The 23,088-nt window shown below is 43.6% G+C and overlaps 1 protein-coding gene across 5 annotated transcripts in view; it reads left to right on the top strand.

Annotated features, from left to right (window-relative positions):
* Positions 1-23,088, top strand: part of PRLR (prolactin receptor) — a 115,664-nt gene that overhangs the window by 83,059 nt on the left and 9,517 nt on the right. For 2 of the 5 annotated variants that reach the window (XM_083402780.1, XM_083402779.1), the window contains exons 2-6: positions 9,988-10,050; positions 15,751-15,879; positions 17,917-18,049; positions 19,157-19,326; positions 20,624-20,790. In XM_083402780.1, the coding sequence (XP_083258906.1) occupies positions 15,822-15,879; positions 17,917-18,049; positions 19,157-19,326; positions 20,624-20,790 (528 nt within the window). In that variant the 5' untranslated portion in view covers positions 9,988-10,050; positions 15,751-15,821. Of the gene's footprint in view, positions 1-9,987; positions 10,051-13,640; positions 13,757-15,750; positions 15,880-17,916; positions 18,050-19,156; positions 19,327-20,623; positions 20,791-23,088 lie in introns of those variants that run through there. The other 3 variants (XM_083402781.1, XM_083402782.1, XM_083402783.1) reach the window with 3 other exon arrangements.

Consider the following 23,088-nt stretch of genomic DNA (forward strand, 5'->3'; position numbering starts at 1 on the left):
TGGAGACTAGCTGCCTTGTTTACAGGAAATCACTGGTGAAGTTGTGTCTGCATCAACAACATAATTAGAATTCAGCTGAGGCTGCAGAATAATTCAGCTAAGGGTGAACCTCTGCACACCTTACCCGGGGAGGAAGTCCCATTGTACGCAGTGGGACTTGATTCTGTGGGTAGATCTATGCATGAAGGTAGATGCAGGGTAGCTCAGTTGGTAAAGCATGAGACTCTCAGGGTTGTGGGTTTGAGCCCTGCACTGGGCAAAAAGATTCCCTCACCGCAGGGGGTTGGACTGGGTGATCTTTGTGGTCCCTTCCAATTTTACAAGTCTATGATTAGATATGAGCATGTAACAAACCCTCATGGACACCTCTTCCAGGAGCCCTTTCATTGTTGTTGTTGTTTGGTCATTTAGTCGTGTCCGACTCTTCGTGACACCATGGACCAGAGCATGCCAGGCACTCCTGTCTTCCACTGCCTCCTGCAGTTTGGTCAGACTCATGCTGGTAGCTTCGAGAACACTATCCAACCATCTCTGTCGTCCCCTTCTCCTTGTGCCCTCCATCTTTCCCAACATCAGGGTCTTTTCCAGGGAGTCTTCTCTTCTCATGAGGTGGCCAAAGTATTGAAGTCTCAGCTTCAGGATCTGTCCTTCCAGTGAGCACTCAGGGCTGATTTCCTTAAGAATGGATAGGTTTGATCTTCTTGCAGCCCATGGGAGTCTCAAGAGTCTCCTCCAGCACCATAATTCAAAAGCATTAATTCTTCGGCGATCAGCCTTCTTTATGGTCCAGCTCTCACTTCCATACATCACTACTGGGAAAACCATAGCTTTAACTATACGGACCTTTGTTGGCAAGGTGATGTAGCCCTTCCATATGTCCTTTTTATTGTGCACCCATTATTATTTGTGCTCATGATGCTATTAGGGCTCAATTCCAATGCCATTTACGCCTGCTAATGTTGTGTGGTGTTTTCAGTTCCGGTGTATACCCTTTAAAGTCCTGCTGAAATCTCATAACTTTTTGCACCAGGTTATTTGAAGAATTGTCTTGGGGAGGTTGACAAGATCTTTTTCTGAGTCACTGCCCTTGGAATATTGTCACTTTAATTTAGTCTTCAGCACATTTTTCCGCTTCATACCGCATGACAGAATCTCTGTCTGCTGTGTCTTCCATTATCTCTCCCTGTGGAATTTTGACACTTTAATCCAGTCTTCAGCACATTTTTCATGCTGTCTCCTGCTTTGGCAGGGTTGCTAGTGAAGCGCTTGTATTAAATTATCAAATCATATGTCAGCAATGTTCACAGAGGCCCCAGGGAGGAAATCAGTAGTCTTCACCTCTGTTTTTAATTAACTGCAGGTTGCCATGGCACCTGAACCTGGCCGAACAGTGTTTGACCTTAATTAACTATTATTTATTGGAACTTCAGACCTTGGGTTATGAAGCCACCTTGTTTCAGCAAGCCATAGTTAATATTAACCACAGCTTAGGGTGTGTACATCTTGCTGAACTCTGATTTATCAAGAAATGCTTCCAACCCCATCACAGAAGGAGAGGGGAGGTGGTTGTCATGCAAGATTAAGCTGGCTGCAGCTTGTTCCTATACATAAACCATGGTGTATTACTGTGGCCAAATGCAGCTGTATGCTTTCCCAGTCTGAAATAAAACTTGGATGTCAAAATAGCTTTTATTTGACTTAATAATAAAGGAGGTGCGCAGCCAGGGGAGGAAAGCCTGCCACTGAGAACAGAATATAGGCTCTTTAAACCAGGGATTACTCACAAGCAGCTGACCTTTTCATGTGATATAAAAGTATTTTTTATTGTAAAAACTGAACCCACACCTCTAATTTCCTTGCATGACTGCCTCCTCGCCAGTTTTAGTTTCAGAGTTTAGCAAAGTTGCCTTTTATAGCTATGTGTTCTATTACCTATCTGGAATTGTGCCCAGGCTAGTCTCATAGACTTTGGGACTTAGGAAACAAAAGGATACCTTTCAATTTTAATGGCCGTTGCTGTAATCCCTCTACATAAATTACTGCAAGAAACTATGTTGATAAGTAGATAGTGCTTGTTATGCAGAGCAACTCTCAAACATTTTGCTGGTGCCTGTAGCTTAATGGAGGTTTGACCTATGATTAAGCACAGCGGGTTCTTCAAAGGGCCCAATAATGCTCAGTCAGGTGGAGGGATGGTGGAGAGAGCTGGTTCAGTGCTCATTTAAAGATGAATCTACTTAATTCACCCTTCCTGAAACAATATATGAACTGAAACAGGGTCATCCTTTGAAATTCAGACTTCTCTGAATTTTGCAATGCAGTTCTCCAACAAAGTAGTGCGTAACAAAATGTATGCATTGCGGGAAAGTGCACAGAACTTCAAAAAATACATTATAACGTCAAAAAATACATTATATGTGATTGTTTGCAATGATTGTGTATTGTACAAAAATCGCATATGTGAATATGAGGAGAAATTTGCACTAAACTGCTGGAGACTTTTCATGGCGACTTTAAAAAAGAAAGAAAAAGAAAATGAATTTGCAAACAGATGTGGAACTGTGGGGAAATGAGCTTCAGGTTGGGAAAATGTGAACTGTTGAGAAACTACAGATTCACATGTCCTTCATCAGGTATACTTTGGCTGGGAATATATGCTTTATCTTATTCAAAATGCAACTGCAAAGGAGGTTGCATTCTGAAGCAGAAGGCTGTTATAGACCGAGGAGGATCCCAACTCCTTTTCCCCCCAAAAAAACTTTTTATTGGTTTTCACAAAATTATAAATGGACAAACAAACAAACAAACAAACAAACAAAAATCATAACCTTATTAAAATTACACTTATTAACATTGTTAAGTGACTTCCTTGCTTCCCCTTGGTTGAATTTCAATGCATATTCTTTTATCGGTTTTCCAAATCAGAGTTCTTATAAACTTAACTTAGTCACTTAACATCATTCTATCTTTTCAATTCGGTATTAAACATATTAATTCATCACTTAACTTATGTAGAATCCTAAGCCGATCTAGTACCTGCAAGCTATTTCAAATTAGTTTAACTTAACGTATTTAACTAAATAATCATTAAATTTTGTCCATTCTTCCTGATACTCCTCCTCCTTCTGGTCGCGGACTTTTCTGGTTAGGTCGGCTAGCTCTGAAAAATCCATCATCTTCATCTGTCATTCTTCTACAGTTCTTGCGTTTTCCACTTTCTAGCTAGTAAAATTCGAGCAGCAGTTGTGGCATACAAAAATAGTTTAACATCTTTCTTGGGCAATTCCAGACCTGTTATTCCAAGAAGAAGGGCTTCTGGTTTCTTTATAAATGTATATTTCAACATTTTTTTCAATTCATTATAAATCTTTTCCCAGAAGTCTTTCACCTTGGGGCAGGTCCACCAACTCCTTTCCCCAGAGCAGCTTTTTTAAAAAACCCTCCTCTTTCAAACTGTTTCTACCCATATTGGCCTTTCCATTTAAGATTACAGCCTTTTGCAATCTCACTGTTAGGAACAATCTGCATGTCACAAAAGCATCACGTGTAACTCCCAGGGGACGTGTTCCTTTTGTAGGTACCTGTATTCATTCAGATATTCAGCTGTGATTTACTGTGGCCTTTGGCTACAACTATGCATTTTACTTGAACCCATAACTCGAGAGGAGAGCCTTTCCCACTAGCAATATTTTGTGTGTCCTTTAGACTTTGGCCTCACCAATCGCTATGGCAAAGTTTATAAAACTTCCATAAACACCTTCTCAACCAAAGTTCATTGAGTATATTTGCTGGGTTGAGGTTTGAGTTCAAAGGGAGAAATGTCTCAGCAGTAAGTCCTGAGGTGTAAATGGAATGAGTCGTGGACACTCACTCCTGCAAAAGTGATTTGCTGTTATTCTTCACATTACTGAAAAGACCACAAGCCAGACCACTGAACCTGCTTAAAAAGCAAACTTGAAACTTTGGATTTCTCCATTCTACTATAATACATTTTCTCCTTTGGCCTCTTTAGTTCCTAGAGGAAATTTAAGAGGAAGCACATCACACAACATGATGGGATTTGCTACCATGAGATGTAGTTGGTGACAGCTACCAGCTTAGATAGCTTTGAAAGATGATTCAATAACATCATGGCAGATAAGACTATGAATGGCTGCTAGTCATGGTGATTTTATAACCTCCAGTGTTATGATGGCTGTATCGTCTCCAGTTTTAGAGGTCATATGCCTCTGAATTTCAATTGCTGGGGATCACAAGCTGTTTATTGAAGCATCTTTCTTAAAAAACAACAACTAGATCAGAAATTTGTTAAATATAAATAAACCTTGTAATGTCTGGTTTGTTCTCAGGCAACTACAAAAGTATGACTGTGGAGACTTCGAAATGAACATCACTTTATTTGTTTGGTATCTTGCCTGACCTTTACCATATGGCCCCAGAAAAGATTGCAACAATAGAATACACGGTTATGAAACAGTGAAAACCAAAGAACAAGGAAACTGTAAAAACATTTTTTTAAAAACCAGTGCTGTGTCTAAAACAAATAAAACTATTCCACATTTAAAGACATTGCAAAAACTTGAAAACAATTGCATATATAAAAAGTTTAAAAATAGTTCCAAATATATATATATGGTCCAATACAGATGTAGACTGGGATAAATATCTCCACTTACAAGGTTTCTTAAAAGAGGAAGATCTTCAGCAGCTGCCAAAAAGTCAACAGAGACGACAGCTGTCTAATGTGTAGTGGGAAGGGATTCCAAAAGGCAGATGAGCCCACACTAAAAGCCCAATTCCTATGTCATACAGAACAGACCTCCGGATGAGATGGAGAGTGCCGTGATCAACTGAGTCAACTGAGTATATGAGGGGTGAGACAATATTTTAGGTATCCTGGTCCTAAGCTACACCAGGCCTTGTACACCAGTACCAGCACTCCTCCTAAGCAATCCTTAAATATATAATAGCCCCTCTATAGGAGTTTGAGCTTGGCAACTTCTTAGATGAAGCTTTTTTAAAAAACCGAAACATCTACCTCCCCTTCAAATGGTCTGGCAGTCGCTTAATTCAGTACTGCTGAAGAACAGCTCTCTCGTTGTTGCAGAACTGCAAGCCTGAAGCATACACTGGATTTAATTTTTTAATAGCAAAATAGAGGGAGGCTTTCATACAGAGATCCACTTAAGGGAGGGAATGTTTGAGCAAACAGCAGTCAGATGTGCCTGGTGGCTGTTGCTAAGATCTGGGCATGTTTGCGCTTGTAAAAAGGCACCTGGTCTTTCACAGCCTACCTTCTCTCTCTTTCCCCCTCCCTTCCAATATTTTCTCAGTCCTCTGGATCTAATCTAAAGTTTATGAGGCTGGGCATGGCAGGAGGTCATTGTGCAAAAATGGCTTTTTAAATAGCCGGCAGGAATAGCTGGCCATTTATGGATCTGTTTGCTGCAAGTTGGCATTACACAGCTAAATTATGCAAATGCATCCCCAGCAGAACCGAACATGCAAATTGCACACGACTTACAATATTATTTGGTTGTGTAAGTTGCCCCCACTGAGACAGCTCTGTTCCTTACTGCAAAATAATGCAGTAAGAGGAAGGGGAGAAGAAAATGTATCTTAACTATTTTTGTGAGGTTTTTATTGTAAAAAAAATGGCATAGTAAACTTTCTCAGGCGATACAGTCATACCTCGGGTTAAAGTTGCTTCAGGTTGAACGTTTTCAGGTTGTGCTCTGCAGCAACCCAGAAGTAACAGGACGTGTTACTTCTGTGTTTTGCCGCTCGCGCATGTGCAGATGCTCAAAATGACGTCACGTGCATGTGCAGAAGTGGCGAATCATGACCTGTGCATGCACAGACGCGGGTTGCGTTCACTTCAGGATGCGAACGGGGCTCCGGAGCAGATCCCGTTCGCATCCAGAGGTACCACTGTAGACTTCTTTGCCGGACACTGAGCTGGAACTAAGAAAAGTGAGGTGGGAAAAGTCAGTTAAAAGCTAACCAAAGGGGAAAAGGCATTCTGAAGTTCTTAATCACAGCAAGTTACCTTATACCATTAGTCCATCTAGCTCAATATTGTCCACACTGATTGACAGCAACACTCCAGGTTTCCCCAGCCCTACCTGGAGATCCTATGATGTTCTATGAACAAGGCAGATGCTCTACCACTAAGCTACAGCCCTTCCTTACCCTTTTAAATGGTCAAACTAGTATAACAACAACAACAACAACAACAGCAACAACAACAACAACAACAACAGCAACAACAACAACAACAACAACATTATTTATACCCCACCCATCTGGCTGGGTTTTCCCAGCCACTCTGGACGGCTTCCACCAGGACACTAAAATACAATAACCTATTAAACATTAAAAACTTCCCTAAACAGGGCTGCCTTCAGAGGTCTTCTAAAGGTTTGGTAGTTATTTTTCTCTTTGACATCTGGTGGGAGGGCGTTCCACAGGGTGGGTGCCACTACCGAGAAGGCCCTCTGCCTGGTTCCCTGTAACTTGCCTTCTTGCAGTGAGGGAACCGCCAAAAGGCCCTCGGAGCTGGACCTCAGTGTCCGGGCAGAACGATGGGGGTGGAGACGCTCCTTCAGGTATACAGGACCGAGGCCGTTTAGGGCTTTAAAGCTCAGCACCAACACTTTGAATTGTGCTCGGAAACACAAGGAACAGTATGGTGGGTGTAGGGCGGAGATTGGTCCAAGGATTCCTTGACCGACTACATTCTGTAACACCCCTGTGGGGCTCAGGAGCCCAGTTATGTCACCCCCTGCCTGCAGAGCTGGCAGCCTCTCACCCTTTTGCGAACACGCTCCCATGTGAAGCGTTCCCTCAGCCTCCCCTCTCCTTGGGAGTCCTCTCAGCAGCCACCCTTGGCAGTGGCGTAGCGTGGGGGGTGCAGGGGGGGCCGGCCGCACCGGGCGCAACATCTGGGGGGGCCGCTCGCACTCGCAGCTCTCTGCCCCTACCTGGCTCACTCACTCTCTCTCACTGCAGTGCTGGCTGTGCGAATCCAATCCGAGCCGCCGGGTCGCCGCCCACTGTGGAGGGAAGGGTGCCAGGCGTGCGGTGCGGTGCGAAGAAAGAGCGAGGGACTATCTGAGGGAGGGACAGTGCAGTGGGGGGCACAAATTACTTGCCTTGCCCCGGGTGCTGACAACCCACGCTACGCCACTGACCCTTGGTCTCTGAGCATCAGAGGAGGGAGAGAAGGAAAGGGGCAGAGGCCAGTGTTGCCCACGGCACCCCTGGCTATCATTCAAGGCACCCCAGGGTGCCACAGCACACTGGTTGAAAACCACTGGTGTAGGGTGCACCTGTTGCTGCTTCCTTTGCCCTGTTGCCTCTTCAGCTTCTATCACCTCCTTCTCCCAGTCTTCTCCCTTTTCTCCCCCTGACCACTCATCGTCATCCCACCACCAATCCCCTGCCTCTGAGCCATCTTCCCTCGGGGGTTCCCCAGCAGCTACATGCCGCCAGCCCATGACAACAGAAATCTGAACTAGATAGGTCACTGGCCTGATCCAGCAGGGTTTTCTGATGTCCCTAAGTTGTTTTTCTGAACTCTGTGTCGCATAATCTTTCAGCTCGGGCTACATCAGGCAAGATTGCTCAAGCTTTTGTCATAACGTAAATACAGCTTATCATATTCCATTTTTATTGCGTCTACTATACACAAAGAGGCTCGCTGCACACACAAGACTTGCACGCACAAGGTGCTTCTGTCAACTAACCCGGTTTTGCAGTGTGTTGTACTTTTGGGGAGAAAAGCTGGATTTCTTATCCTTACCACCAAGTTTATTGCAGGGGCGCTAAACACACTGAGATCTGGTAACTTATTGTTTGAGTTCCCCAACCCTTGCCTTATATGGTTTGCGTAGAGTGTCCGGGGTGGTTGTAAAAACTCATCTTGATATGAATAATGTTCTAGTGTAATGGCTGAAGGATCTCAGCTGTTTCCCAACGCACTCTTTGCCCTTTCTCTACCCACTGACCCTTGCACTGGTAACTTACTCGCGCATGGAAAAGGAGAGAAGGGCTATTGTTTCAAAGGGGGTGTAGGACAGAGGAAGAAAGAGGTCAGCAGAGAGCTGTCATTTTCTGAGCACTGGGAAGAGGGCGTTCGCCTGTGATCCCCAAAATTGGAGTAGCCTGTTGCTGTAGACCAACATAGTGCCTGTCGCAAATACCAGCTGTGGAAACAGATCAGGGAGAACTTCTTGCTATGACAAGTGGCCATTGCCGTCGAATGAATGGGGGTAGGTGTGTTTCCTAACCCAACCTGTGCATGAATTGCTTGCTGCATGGTAACTATAAACTTTGCACCTGACGAGGAGTCGGCTGGGCAGGGGGTGGCACACACTGAGCCTTCCGGTGCGCATGAGCCCTCTAGAGGACAGGAGAGTGCACTGCATTGGAAGTGAAATGGGATTAAGGATACAAGTCCTTGCATGTGTGTGTGTTAAGTGGAATCTTTGTGTAATAAAGAACAGTGAAAATTGTAAGCCATGGCCATGTGAATACCCAGTTGCATTCATGAGCCAGCGATATATCTATACGGTGGTACCTCGGGTTATGTACTTAATTCATTTCAGAGGTCCGTTCTTAACCTGAAACTGTTCTTAACCTGAAGCACCACTTTAGCTAATGGGGCCTCCTGCTGCCGCCGCGCCGCCAGAGCACAATTTCTGTTCTCATCCTGAAGCAAAGTTCTTAACCCGAGGTACTATTTCTGGGTTAGCGGAGTCTGTAACCTGAAGCGTGTGTAACCTGAAGCGTATGTAACCCGAGGTACCACTGTACAATGATACCTCAGGTTACAGACTCCGCTAACCCAGAAATATTACCTTGGGTTAAGAACTTTGCTTCAGGATGAGAACAGAAATCGTGCAGCGGCAGCAGGAGGCCCCATTAACTAAAGTGGTGCTTCAGGTTAAGAACAGTTTCAGGTTAAGAACAGACCTCCAGAACGAATTAAATACTTAACCTGAGGCACCACTGTATTTATTTTGCTCCATTTTCCATTCATTTCTAATCTCTAGGGCCATTTCCAGACTGCCACTGTTTTCAGACAGGACTCGATCCCATACTAGCAAATTCAAGTTGCACAGTGAAATCTCTGGTGCAAGAAACCTGCTTCCTCCAAAGAGCAGACTTTTTGCAATAAGGAAAGTGACAGAAAATGGCACGGAGAAGCATGGGACAATTACTGGTTTGATGCCATGTCAACATGTAGGAGTGAATGCTCATCAAATAGCCATTGTCACCTAACTTCCCTCCCATCACATCAGGATGAATGCTCAATAAACATATTTTCTGGGAGTGCCCTATATCTGTCTGTCTATCTAATTATGTCATTTCAAATGATGCTTTGCAAATCTTCGTCATTTGCAATCAATGCGACTATTGTGAAATGGGGAAACCCAGCCAGATGGGCAGAGTATAAATAATAAAGTTGTTGTTGTTGTTGTTGTTAAGTCCTTTAAGTGAACTTCACATATGGTTTGTGCCAGAAAAGTCTGAGTGAATTCAATAGGAGTGTTCAGAAATATCTGGATTGTAAATTTTATGGTCCCTGTGTTTTGTATATAAAATGACATTGCCTTTCATAAAGTCAAGGAGCTAGAACACACACATAAATCTCACAGTTTCCTCTATTTCAGTTTTTCTCTTCTCTTCCATTATAAAGAGGAAACTAAACAAAATATAGTGCAATACAGTATCTGTCTACTCAGAAGTAAGCTCCAGTGAGGGTCCTGGGGCTTACTCCTAGTAGATTAGTGTAGGATTGCAACCTTGGGGTATTTTTGTTTTCCTCTAAGGGACAAATCATTGCACATCATAAATCAACAAAGCTTTATATAAGCCCATGGAGTTTCTCCCCTGCCACCAGTTCCATCTACTTTTGAAAAGAAAATGAAGTTCTTTGACTTAAACATGAATATTCAAAAAGCTTTCCCTCCTCCTTTCTAGGTAGTCATCTGATTTGGCAGGCCCCCCGTGAAAAATCTGAAGATGAACAAGCACATTAATCCGGTAAGTTGGCTGGTTTCTTAGGTATTAGTGATGGGCACTCTTTGCATAAGTACAGAATGATGCCTTGGTCACACATTTGCACGGTACAGTCTTTATACAAAGAAGGCTTGTATGCACTCAGGAAATGTGTAAATAGCCAGACATATCACCCCACTGACTTCTGTAGCATGGGGATTGAGATGCACATGTTGAGATCACCTGAGAATCAATTCATTCATTATCAGCTTTGGAGGACTCTTTTACCTGCCTGTTGTCCCTGATGTGCATATATATATATATATATATATATATATATATATATATATATATCAAAAAGGCAAAAAGAAAAAGAAAAGAAAAATACATGAAATTGTAATACAATACAAAATATGAGTATATAAGTAATGCAATTATGCAAACTAATGTAAAATTAGTAGCACAACTTTATATTTTTTAATAAATGCATTCCAAATAGCATTGTATTTATCTATACACAATCTGCATCTAAAAGCAATCCGTTTGTCTATTGCAAGAGTTGTCATATATTCTATCCATTGCTCAAAGGGTACCCTAGTATTATCTTTCCAGCGAATCAATACCAGTCTTTTGCCAGAAGTTAGGGTGTGGAGAGTCTATCTATGCTGACCCACTGTCAAACGATGTATTTAAGTGATCAACACCACTATCCCTTTGCAGCCCTAAATGAGGAGGAATATACACTTCCTGGTTTAGTATCGATGCTGAACAAATCAGGTGAAGGTTGTGCAACATTGACCTTCCTGATGTACGCCATTTCTAGTTATTTCTAGTCATCGAACGAAAATTCAGATTTATAGGTAGCAGTCATTGCCAGTGGTCATTGAGGCAGATAGGGTAGAAGACAGGGAGGTCACTAGTAGGTGGCGCCTGAGGAACAACAATTCTTAATTTTGTCTCCTTCTCTCTGTTGAGTTCTACAAAGGCAGTGCTGAGACTGATGAGGAGGAAGCTGACTAAGGAGGGGAAAGAAACTCAAGCAATGCTTTAGTCTAATTTAGTTTAGTTTAGTTTTCTATCACCCTTTATCCAAAGATCCCAAGATGGCGTACAACATTAGGAACACAATGTTGGGAAACAAGCAACTTGTGGCCCCGGTTTCCTGTGAAGAACAAATTCACTTTTCCCGCCCAATACTGCTTTTGATTGCAGCCTGGTTATATTGTTCCATAGCACTGAATGGAAGCCATTAAGAATTACACCTACTCATTTTTAAATAGCCCAGCCCATTTATCCATGTTCCATTTCTTGATTATGTCACGGTGTGACACAGGGATGCAACAAAGACACAGAACTCAGGAACGAATGGAACGCTAAGTACCAGGCGGGCGCTCACCGACACTGGCACTTGTCCCATGCCAATCATAATAATAAAACTAATAATAACAACACTGCCCATCTGACTGGGTTGCCCCACCACTCTGGGTGGCTTTCATCAGATATCAAAACATAATAATAAAAATTTAAACCTTAAAAAAAACCTTCCCTCTACAGAGAAAGCACGGGTCTGAGCCTTTGGACTAGATGACTCTTATTTTCCTTCCAACTCTGCAATTCTATGAGCTTCCAATAACCATACTGCCTCCAACTGTGGAGGTAGATCATAGTCATCATGGTTGGGAGTTAAACTTTCTCTCCTCGTCTGCATTGGCCCTGGTCCAGATACCACCATCACCCTTTTTTAAATGTACTTAAAAACTGTTGTTGCTGTAAATCAGGGGTCAGCAAACTTTTTCAGCAGGGGGTTGGTCCACTGTCCCTCAGGCCTTGTGGGGGGCCGGACTATATTTTGGAAAAAAAATATGAACACATTCCTATGCCCCACAAATAAGCCAGAGAATTCATAGCTGTCAACGTTCCCCCTTTTTAAGGGAAATTCCCTTATTCCGAATAGGATTCCTCACAAGAAAAGGGGAAAGTTGACAGCTATGCCAGAGATCCATTTTAAATAAAAACACACATTCTACTCATGTAAAAACACCAGGCAGGCCCCACAAATAACCCAGAGATGCATTTTAAATAAAAGGACACATTCTACTCTTTTAAAATCACGCTGATTCCCGGACCGTCCGGGGGCCGGATTGAGAAGGCGATGGGCTGGATCCAGCCCCCGGGCCTTAGTTTGCCTACTCATGCTGTAAATGTTGCACTTAAAGAGGCATGTTTTGAGGAGAGACTTGAAGGAGGAGGGAGGCATGGAGGGAGGCTGAGGGGCATACTAAGCAGTTGTCTGTGGGTGGAATTAGTTTTTGGGGCGGGCTCTTTGTTCTCCAACAACTTCCACTTTAAGAAAATAAATACCGAGAGGTGGGACACAAAGAGATTTGGAAAGTGACTAATACAATGTTCAGGAACATACGACCAAATTTGAAAGCAAAGAGACAATTAGCAAATGGAAATTAAAGACACTAAGTGCTCAAATAGGGGAAAAAACACACAATACAGAATAGTGCTATTGAAAAGAACTGTAATTGCACAGGGAAGTTATTAGTGCCTAAGATATGCCTGATTCAAAGTATCATCCCACAGACCACTTATTGCATGATTGCATTATCTTGTCTGTGTTTTCAAGTCAGCCTGATTCAAATTAAAAGGAATAAATCAGGAACAGAGGCTTCCCTGCTGGGAAGTAGAAAGTAGTCTTCTAGACTCTAAGGGGCCTTCTCTTTTAATTAAATGGGAAAGGAAGGGCTGAGCATAACTGAAGCAATTACAGTGTGCTGGTCCTGGGGGCTAGCCGAGAGGCGAGGTCCAAGTCCAGTCAGAGGTCGATGGTGCGGTATGGAGGCTGTCCGTCAAAGCTGTAGCTGGGTCCAAGGCAGGCAGTCGGGTGGGGTCAGGAACTCTGGCAGAAGAGCAGGACAGGGTGCAGGCAGGAACAGGCTAGCAACAACGTTGCTCCCGCAACCTGGGACTGGGGCTGACTGGCTTTTATCTGCCCCAAGGCATAGGGCGGCCCCAGTCCACAGGTGACTCGCCTCTCCTGGCCTGGAGGCGAGCACCTCCTCCTCCAGGAACTTAGTTCCCTCCGCCTCTCTGCCCTGAACCTCTGCAGCTCAGGAGAGGCTGGAGGGTTACCGGACCCAGAGGCAACCTCCTCTTCCCCTGAAGAGGCTGAGAGTGGAGCACCTGCAGGCAATGGGTCCTCCATCACCTCAGGAGCCAGAGCAGACTCAGCTGGTGCCTGCACCTGAGGATCCAGCACAGGTGAGGACCCTTCAGGCTCAAGCCCTAGCCCCGGCTCACCTGGTTCTGGAGGTGGGGAACTCCTGTGCAGGCTGGGATTCCTCAAGTTCAACCTCTGAGTCCGAATCCCAGGCCATCACATACAGACAAAAACCTCTACAGCCCAATATGTTGCAAAAAGCTGTGTTTGCTCAGTGGTTGTCTCACTAGTGCACACACCCCTTGTTGTCTTGGTGGAGCCTGGTATTTGTGGGGAATGGCCGTGCCCAGTTTTCTAACTACACACGATTCGGGAACTCTAGCCCACCTGTGGTTTTTGCTTATGAAGCACCCGAATGCCACCCAGGTCCAATGAAATCTAAAATGGCACCCCTGCTTCCAAAGATTGTTTGCAAAGACTTGCCCAGCAGAAACCCGAGTTCCTGTCTTCTGTGTCTGTGAGCAAAGGGAAGGGAAAGGAAGAGAGTAGAAGGAAAGGAGCAGAAGAATCAAATCAACTGCCCTTGTGCGTACTGAGTAGAATGTAGATTGCGCTTGCCTCAAACGTTGTGGCACCTGCCAGATGCCACATGCAACACCACTGGCAATGAACAATACACAACTTTTCCCTACCCACCTCCACTTTCCTAGGGGTACACCATACTGTTTTTAAAAATGTGTGTTTGTGTGTGTTGTATCTGGATTAGGCTTAATGGGGGGCCATAACAGTTTCAGGAGAAGGTGGTTCTCATCTGGAAAATGGTAAGAAGGAAAGGGTTAAGCCACCCTTCCCAGTGCCATGGTTCTGATCCAAATGCAGGGTGACACAGAGGGTCTGTTCTTCTACAAAAAATAAAGAGATAGAAGAATGCCTCTCTGGTCTTCAGACACCTTTCCTGAAAGCATTGGATTCAGTTGTGGATATCAGTCCAGAATCTTTCACAGATGCAAGGAATTAATTAAGCTTCTCTACAATCCCTTGTGACTTGTTAATGTTAGGGAAGGGAATAAGGTACTTGCTTGATCAGTATTTCAGAGAAAAGAAAATTGAACTTTCTCTAAGTGCTACGAGGAAAATGTGAGACAGTTCATAAATTAACTGCGGCTTGCTGATGACTGCCTTTGAAGAGAGGAGAGAATAGCTAAGGGGAACCAAAGCTGTAGTTGTTACCAACAAATTTATATTGTAAGTGCAAAATAAATAGCAAATCTAATTCAGAGGCCTTTGCCAAAGTTCTCCAAATTCTACACAAGTCAATAAATTCCATTTAGACTTCCATGTAAGTGTAATCATTCAGCTTTATATCAATTTTAATGGTCTCCAAAGATACACCCTTGGGCTTGGAGCCCAACCACCCCTTATGAATGAAAGAGTTCCTCCTGCTTTTGAGAAGAGGCTGGGATACAGAGAAGACACCTGCTAGAGGTGCAGCAATAAAACTGTGAGCACATTTGCAAAGCTAAGCAGGTTCTGGTATGGTTTCAGATAGGATGGGAGACCATGCATTGAGATTCCTGCACTTCAGGGGGTTGGATGAGCTGGCCCTCAGGGTCCCTTGCAACAATACAGTTCTATGGTTCTAGAGCGGCGTGGCCTTTTTCACCCTTCTCTGCTTTTCTCCATCAACCACCTGGACCACCTCTTATAAGAAACTACAGAGCTGCTTTATAACAAATCAGACCTTTGGCCTACCTTGTTTATATTGTCCACACTGACTGGCAGTGAGTGGTTTTCCAGGATTTCAGGCAAAGAACATTCACTGGAGATGCCAGGGATTGAACCCGGGACCTTTTGCATGCAAAACAGAAGCTCCTTTCCCCTTTTATCCTACTCCAAAGGATCCCACTGTAGCAGAATTTTTATGTGCTAAGAGGGTTAAGGAGTGAATGGATGTAAAAAAAAAAGGCCACTCTCCTTTCACTAGTAGAAACATCCCTTAATACAACTCTGCTCATGGGACACACTTAGCAGCTTCCATTCATCATCATCATCATCATCATATTATTATTATAATTATTATTATTATTATTATTATTATTATTATTATTATTATTATTATATACCACCCTTCATCTGGAGATCTCAGTGTGGTTCATAGGAGTAATACGCAGTTTAGAAATTAACCAATGAACAATTTTGCTCATTTAAAAAACAACAACTTTTGCCTTCCTACAAGAAAATGGATTGTTCATGACTAGTAAAGTTGGACTGTGCATTTAACCTGGTCTTTGAGCCTCTCTAATTCAGCCCTGGAGTCTCCGAATATCTGGCTGGATTTGATGATATTGAACAGAATCTTTCACCTTCATTTTCTAGAGCTAGCGATTCTGTCTAAAACACCAGCATTATGAATTGTTGGGGGACACCTGGGTGTGTGAAAACGATTCATTGGCCAAAAACATTATAAAATGAATGTGTGCCATCAAGAAACTTTAGTAAATGTAGCTGGTTGTTATTATTATTATTATTATTATTATTATTATTATTATTATTATTATATTTATTTATTTATTTCCTAGTGAGCTATCCTTCCTTGCTGGAGGTGGTAGAAGAGGAAAAGGAGGAAGGTGAGGCCGACTTGCGGCTAGAGATGTCACCATCAGGTGCACTGATTCTGCTGCTTGCTCTAAACACATGGCTTGTTAACGGTAAGCATTCAAAACACCCTTTACCTTTTCGAAACTTAAAATTGGGAAAGTGTCCTTGGGGATCTTACCATCTTCCATTCTGTGGCCATGGTCAAGCCAGCGTAAACGTCATGTGGGCTTCTTCATCCATCACATGTGGAAGATGTTGGGGCATGGCTCCTGATGGTTCTAAGTTGCCCATGACTCACTTCCATAAAGCAGTGTGCTCAACACACAAAACGGGTAGACCTTCGTCTTGAGAGCCAGCGTGGTGTAGTGGTTAAGAGCAGTAGTCTCGTAATCTGGGGAACCGGGTTCGCGTCTCCGCTCCTCCACATGCAGCTGCTGGGTGACCTTGGGCCAGTCACACTTCTTTGAAGTCTCTCAGCCCCACTCACCTCACAGAGTGTTTGTTGTGGGGGAGGAAGGGAAAGGAGAATGTTAGCCGCTTTGAGACTCCTTCGGGTAGTGATAAAGCGGGATATCAAATCCAAACAACTCCTCCTCCTCCTCTTCTTCTTCTTCTTCTTCTTCTTCTTCTTCTTCTTGGTATTGGACATTAGCATCACATTCTCCCATGTCGTTTTGGAGATGCTAACCTCCCCAAGCCCTGACAAAAATAGTTAATGTAACCTTACTTCAGGGAGAGCCAACAAGCTGACTTGACACCAACAACTCCCCTCAGTTCCAGTGAGTAGAGCCAATGGTCAGAGATGCTGGGAGTTCTGATCAACAACATCAGGAGGGCCCCACATTGGCTGTCCCTGATATGCATGTGAATAACCATTTCACAATCTACCAATGGAATTAGACATAACAAAATTATGTAACTGACATACCCAGCGGTATTATGTAAGCCATTACATATAGACTGGCTCTCTCCTTGCTGCCCTTCTGCCAGCAGGTGAAAGACTTCCTTTTTCAAACAGACTTTTGGGAACTGACTGTTTTTAATGAAAGGGCTGGTGCCATGATGGATGAACCATATGTTTTAATAGAACACATTTGTTGTTGTTTAGTTGTTTAGTTGTGTCCGACTCTTCATGACCCCATGGACCGGAGCACGCCAGGCACTTCTGTCTTCCACTGCCTCCCACAGTTTGGTCAAACTCATGCTGGTAGCTTTGAGAACACTATCCAACCATCTCATCCTCTGTCGTCCCCTTCTCCTTGTGCCCTCCATCTTTCCCAACATCAGGGTCTTTTCCAGGGAGTCTTCTCTTCTCATGACGTGGCCAAAGTATTGGAGCCTCAGCTTCAGGATCTGTCCTTCCAGTGAACACTCAGGGCTGATTTCCTTCAGAATGGAGAGGTTTGATCTTCTTGCAGTCCATGGGACTCTCAAGAGTCTCCTCCAGCACTCTCAAGCGGGACTCTCAAGAGTCTCCTGCAGCAAAAGCATCAATTCTTCGGCGACCAGCCTTCCATATGTTCTATTAATGTTTAACTGCTTCTTAATGATTGCTTTTTCTATTTTTTTAGCTGTATGCCACCTTGAGTCCCTGTCAGGGGAAAAGGCAGAATATAAATTTAAAAAAATATGTTTATGGGTGAAGACTCACTTCTAACAATCTATCATTTGGGGACTTGTCTAGTAAATATGAGCCTTGTCTGCTCTGATAGAGTTAAATCCCCAATAACCACTTTCCTGTTCCTGCTCTAATGGATAACTTAAAAGGCCCATCTGATCCAGCATTTTGTTTTCTGATGTGGCCACAACCAGATGCTTCTGAGTAGCCTACAAGCAGGGTGCGGCCGCTATAGCCCTCTCTGATGCCTGACATGTGGTGGGTGGCTCTTGGGGGTTGCACTGGTAGCCCTGAGACGTGGCAAGCTATTCAAGACCACCCAGTGAGCTTTAACTTGAGTCTTTCTGATCTGAGCTCAGTTCTTTGACCACAATACTGCATTGCAGTGGTTCTCTCCAAAAGCAGAGGGAGGAAAATAGAGCCTCAGAACCACCATCGCTGTCGAAAACAGACTTAAACCACGACTCTAGGCCCCTATCTGCTCAGAGCCCCTGTGATGATAATTTCATTTGTGATTGCATTTCCTCAGGTCAGTCACTTCCTGGAAAGCCTACAGTAAGGAATTGCCGAACTTCAGGAAATGAAACATTTACTTGCTGGTGGAATGCTGATTCAGATGGTGGACTTCCTACAAATTACACTCTGCTGTACAGCACAGAAGGGTAGGGAAATGTTTGGGTTTGTTTTTTTTTAAAGTCATTTGTTGTTCCTTGCACAGATTCAAGAGAGGAAGACAACACATTCCCAGTTACAAGGTGAAGTGATGAGTAACTGTGCCACCTTCTTCCCTCTGAGATCTTTATTGAGGTTCCGGGGTTAATCTGTTTTCCAAGAACTGCAAATAAAGCATGTTTTCACATAAGAGTTTTGCTGGAGTCCCACTGCTTTAGGTGCAGTCAAGGGTGTCCTCAGCTTGAATTGAGATACGACTTGCCCTTTTCCATATTACTTTCAGCCGACCAAAGACGTGCTGTGTAGCCAATTACAGCCCCTTGACAAACATATTGGTACATGTTCAGAAAAGGGCAACGGAAATTATCAAGGGGCTGGAGCAATTTCCAAAGGGAAAGAAGTTACAGCCTTTGGAGCTTTTAGTTTAGAAGAAAATGTGAGTAAGGGGGCATGATAGAGGTGCATCAAATTATGCCACATATTTTGGTATATAAGCCACTTCATATTTCGTCACTTTTCTTTGGCTCCTTCAGATGCCCTCCCTCAAAAAACCAAACATGGTTCAGTCACTGGTATATCTTTAGCCACTCCTGCAGTGAAGACCAATGCATATTTATTTTCTGCATATTTGTTAAGAAACCCAGGGTACAGTTTACTATTCTTATTTAACAAAATTTTATATTCCACTTAATTAACGCCCCCCGCCCTGTGCCCCATGATAGACCCCCAATTCAGATTGTGTAATTTACTTTTTTTTAAGCCATTCATGCAATTGCCAGCATTTCGCACCAAACCCAAGGGAAGGACGGCAATTGCCTTTGTGCTCTCCTTCTGGGTTTTCTGAAATAACCTGTCTGGCTATTGTCCAATAGACTAAACCTAGACAAGCATCTCCCAGAAGGGCATTTGGCTTGATCCGATATGGCTCTTAGGTTTTTATAAAATTAATCCCCACTGACTCCATGTTATGCATTTGCAATGGTGAGTTTATTAAGCTGAATCTGACTAGTGAGTTGAGTATTTGCATTTGTTCTTACTTGTTCTGTTGAATGTGGACAGGTCCCTATTAACTACTATTTTAAATTATTTTATTTCAGAGGAAAGCCTGCCTTTGAATGTCCAGACTATACAACCGGGGGCCCCAGTTCATGTTATTTTGATAAGAGCGTCACCAGACTTTGGAAAACGTACAATATCACAGTGAAGGCTACCAATGGCATGGGAAGTAATGTCTCTGACCCCCATTATGTGGATGTTCAAAACCTAGGTAAGGGGGGAGGGCAGGAAGCCACATGGAAACACAACTTTCCACTCTACTCTAAAGCAACACTTTGGGGCAGGGGGTGGATGGGGACTGACTGATTCATCAGTACCATGATCTTTTCAAACATTTTCCAAACCTAGAGGCCAACGGTGTTTTGAGGAAATGCAATATTGAAACAAGATAGTTGTTAGTGTAGTTTAACGTCAGAAGAGGGAAGACTATGGGGCCTAGATGATTACCTGGTCTAGAACTTATTCAGTGTGTCAGATAGGGTAGATAATTCACATCTTCTAAGTCCCAAGTTTGGTTCCTGACCTCTTTGGCTAAAAAGCCTGTTGGAAATCAGTGCAGGGCAAGATCTTGGTCTGAAATTCTGGAGATCTCTTGCCACTCAAGATAGAAAGTACTAGGGATGGGAAAAGAAGTTCAGCCCAGACACTGAGGTCCAGCTCATAGGGCCTCTGGGAGATTCTCTCATTGCAAGAAGTGAAACCAGGGGGAGGACAGCCTCAGTAGTTACGCCCGCCATGTGAAACACCCTCCCATCAGATGTCAAAGAAATAAACAAATATGACCTTCTGTAGACATCTGAAGGCAGCCCTGTTTCAGGAAGCTTTTAGTGTTTGATGTTCCAGTGAGTTCCTTTATATTCTGTTGGAAGCCGCTCAGAGTGGCTAGGGCAACCCAGTCAGATGGGTGGGCTACTTGAAATAAATCATCATCATCATCATTTACTACACATTTAAAGACAAATTCACATTTCCTGAAACAAGGAAAGAACCAAAACACACACACACACAAGTGCGTTGTATTAGGAGATATTGCTTTGGAAATGTGTGTTATTAGACAAAATTGTATGCTAAATGGTACAATGAATTTTCATGAGGACTTTAAGAACAAACAAACCACAACCTGATGGTGGAGAACCAAAACTTAACAATGGAAAAATCAGAAACTGAGAGAAACCAAAAGTGACATATTTTCCCATCTCTAGATAGTACTGGCCTAGACAAACTATTGATCTAACTCAGGAAAGGTTAACCAGATGTTGATGGACTCCAATCCCATCTTCCCTGACCACTGGCCATTCTGACTGGGGCTTTTCAGAGTTGGTGTTCAATGCCATCTAGAGAGCTAAAGGCTCCCTGTGCCTGTATGTCAATATACAGCAGCTCCTTGTACATATTCTCCCTGTTGTCTTTTGATTTGATTCTATTAGTTCACATACAGAATAGCCGAAAGAGGTGTCCTAGGCAGAAGAAGCAAACAATACTGACTTACGAATGTTTCCTTTGTAAAGCTAAGGTCGGCCCTCCCACAGACCTGTCTCTGGAAGTCAAACAGCTGAAAGAGACAATGTATGTGTGGGCAAAATGGTCGCCGCCTCGATCGGTTGATGATGGAACAAGAGGGCAAATATGCAACTATGAATTGCGATTGAGGCCTACAGGAGAGAAAGAATGGGAGGTAAGTGAGTTCCATTCTTTCATTCACAAGCATCTTATAATAGGAGAAAGGCAGATGCCGTTGCTGTTCCCTTATTTACAAAGGAGGCCCTGAAACACAGTGGCTGGTTATGCCATAGGCAAAGCAAGACTTTAAAAACCGCCATGTACATTTAATTACACCCATCAGGTTTATCCAGATGCACCGAACTGACTTTACAGTGGTGCCTCGCAAGACGAAAAGAATCCGTTCCGCGAGTCTTTTCGTCTTGCGGTTTTTTCGTCTTGCAAAGCAAGCCCATTAGCGGATTAGCGCTATTAGCGCTATTGACAGTTTAAGGGCTATTAACGGCTATAAAAGGCTTAAGGGATTAGCGGTTTTGCTGCTAAAATGCTATTAGCAGCTTAGCGCTTCAGAAAAAGGGGTTTTGGAGCGGAAAAAAAACTCACAAATTTTCGTCAATTTTCGTCTTGCGAAGCAAGCCCATAGGGAAATTCGTCTTGCGAAGCGCCTCTGCAAACGGAAAACCCTTTCGTCTTGCGGGTTTTCCGTCTTGCGAGGCATTCGTCTTGCGGGGCACCACTGTATTTTGGACATCTTTGATCCAAACTCTCCAGACCTACTATTTGTTGTGCTATAGCTGTGATTTTTCTGTATCTTTACACATGGCTTCCTCTGTCTCCTCAACAGTGAGGGGGTCCCGGCTCTCTCCCAACAGATTTTGAGGGGGCCAAAGAAACCCCATAGAGCTGGCACCCCTGATCTGTGTATATACAGCAGTCTGACTGTGTATTTGTGTATATAACAGCTTCCCTGTATTCTGTGTTCCAACCTGGCCTGGTGTAAGGTAGCTTCTCGGTATTCCTAGGATATGTATTTGCATGTGGGATTCTGTTTCCAGGATGGATTAAAATAAAGGGAATAAATCAGGTGTTCTTGCCCGCACCAGAAAGTGACTCAGGCATCATGAAAGGAATATGCTGAAGTAGTTGTGATTAATATGTTAGGCGCAGAGAGAGCTATGGAACAGGAGGCCAGCCTTCATTCCAAAGCTTCCTTCGGAGAACTGTTTAGATTAATGAGCACTGCAAAGCTATATTTGTCATGTTGGCAATAAGAAAGAATAATGTCCATTAGACTGGGAGCGCTGAAAAGTGCTCCAAAGGTAATGGAATCAGAGAATTGTAGAGTTGGAAGAGACCCCAAAGCTCATCTATTCCAACCGCCTGCGATGCAGGAATCTCAACTAAAGCATCCATCACAGGTGGCCATCCGACCTCTGCTTAAAACCCTCCAGGGAAGGAGAGCCCACCATCTTCCGAGGGAGTCCATTCTACTGTTGGGCGGCTCTTACAGTCAGAAAGTTATTCCTGATGTTTAGTAAGAGTCTCCGTTCTTGTAACTTGAATCCATTGGTTCAAGTCCTAGAATCTGGAACAGGAGAAAACAAACTTGCCCCATCTTCAATGCCCTTTAGATAATCGAAGATGGCTACCGTATCTTTTCTCAGTAAAGTACAGTGGTACCTCATGTTAAGTACTTAATTCGTTCCGGAGGTCCGTACTTAACCTGAAACTGTTCTTAACCTGAAGCACCACTTTAGCTAATGAGGACTCCTGCTGCCGCCATGCTGCTGCTTCATGATTTCTGTTCTCATCCTGAAGCAAAATTCTTACCTTGAAGCACTATTTCGGGGTTAGCGGAGTCTGTAACCTGAAGCGTATGTAACCTGAGGTACCACTGTAAAATGTAAGCAAGGACACTGAAGCAAGTTAAATGGTTCTGCAGAGATACCGGCCGTCAGTTCATTGTGAAATGGATGCAAATGTTCATCCCAGGAAAAGTACCCAGTGGTCACCAGAAAATTGTGCATACAGTGGTACCTCTGGTTGCGAATGGGATCCATTCTGGAGGTCCAGCCGCATCCTGAGGAATTCGCAACCGGAGGTGCTGCTTCTGTGCATGTGCTTGGCGTGTAGAGCACTTCTGTGCATGCGCACATGGCGAAACCCAGAAAAATACTTCCAGGTTTGCCACGTTTACATCCTGAAAGATACACAACCAGAGGTGGGCTAGAGGTACCACTGTATTTGTATTTTTCCTGGCAAAAAATGTCCCTTGAAAGGTCTCTAAAAAAGAGAGGCTAGCTAAATCGTGCAGTGGTGCAATTAGTTAATTTTAGACTCTGAACTTATATGTGGAGCACCTCTTTAGATCGCAATGTTGGTTTTAACAGGTAACAGTAAGCCTATGTTCTTGACTTAATAAATCCTACTGTGCATACGCTGCATGTTGTCCATGTGGCCTGATCATTTATAT

Source organism: Podarcis tiliguerta (genome assembly GCF_965153285.1).
Source record: "Podarcis tiliguerta genome assembly, chromosome: 11".
NCBI lineage: Eukaryota > Metazoa > Chordata > Lepidosauria > Squamata > Lacertidae > Podarcis > Podarcis tiliguerta.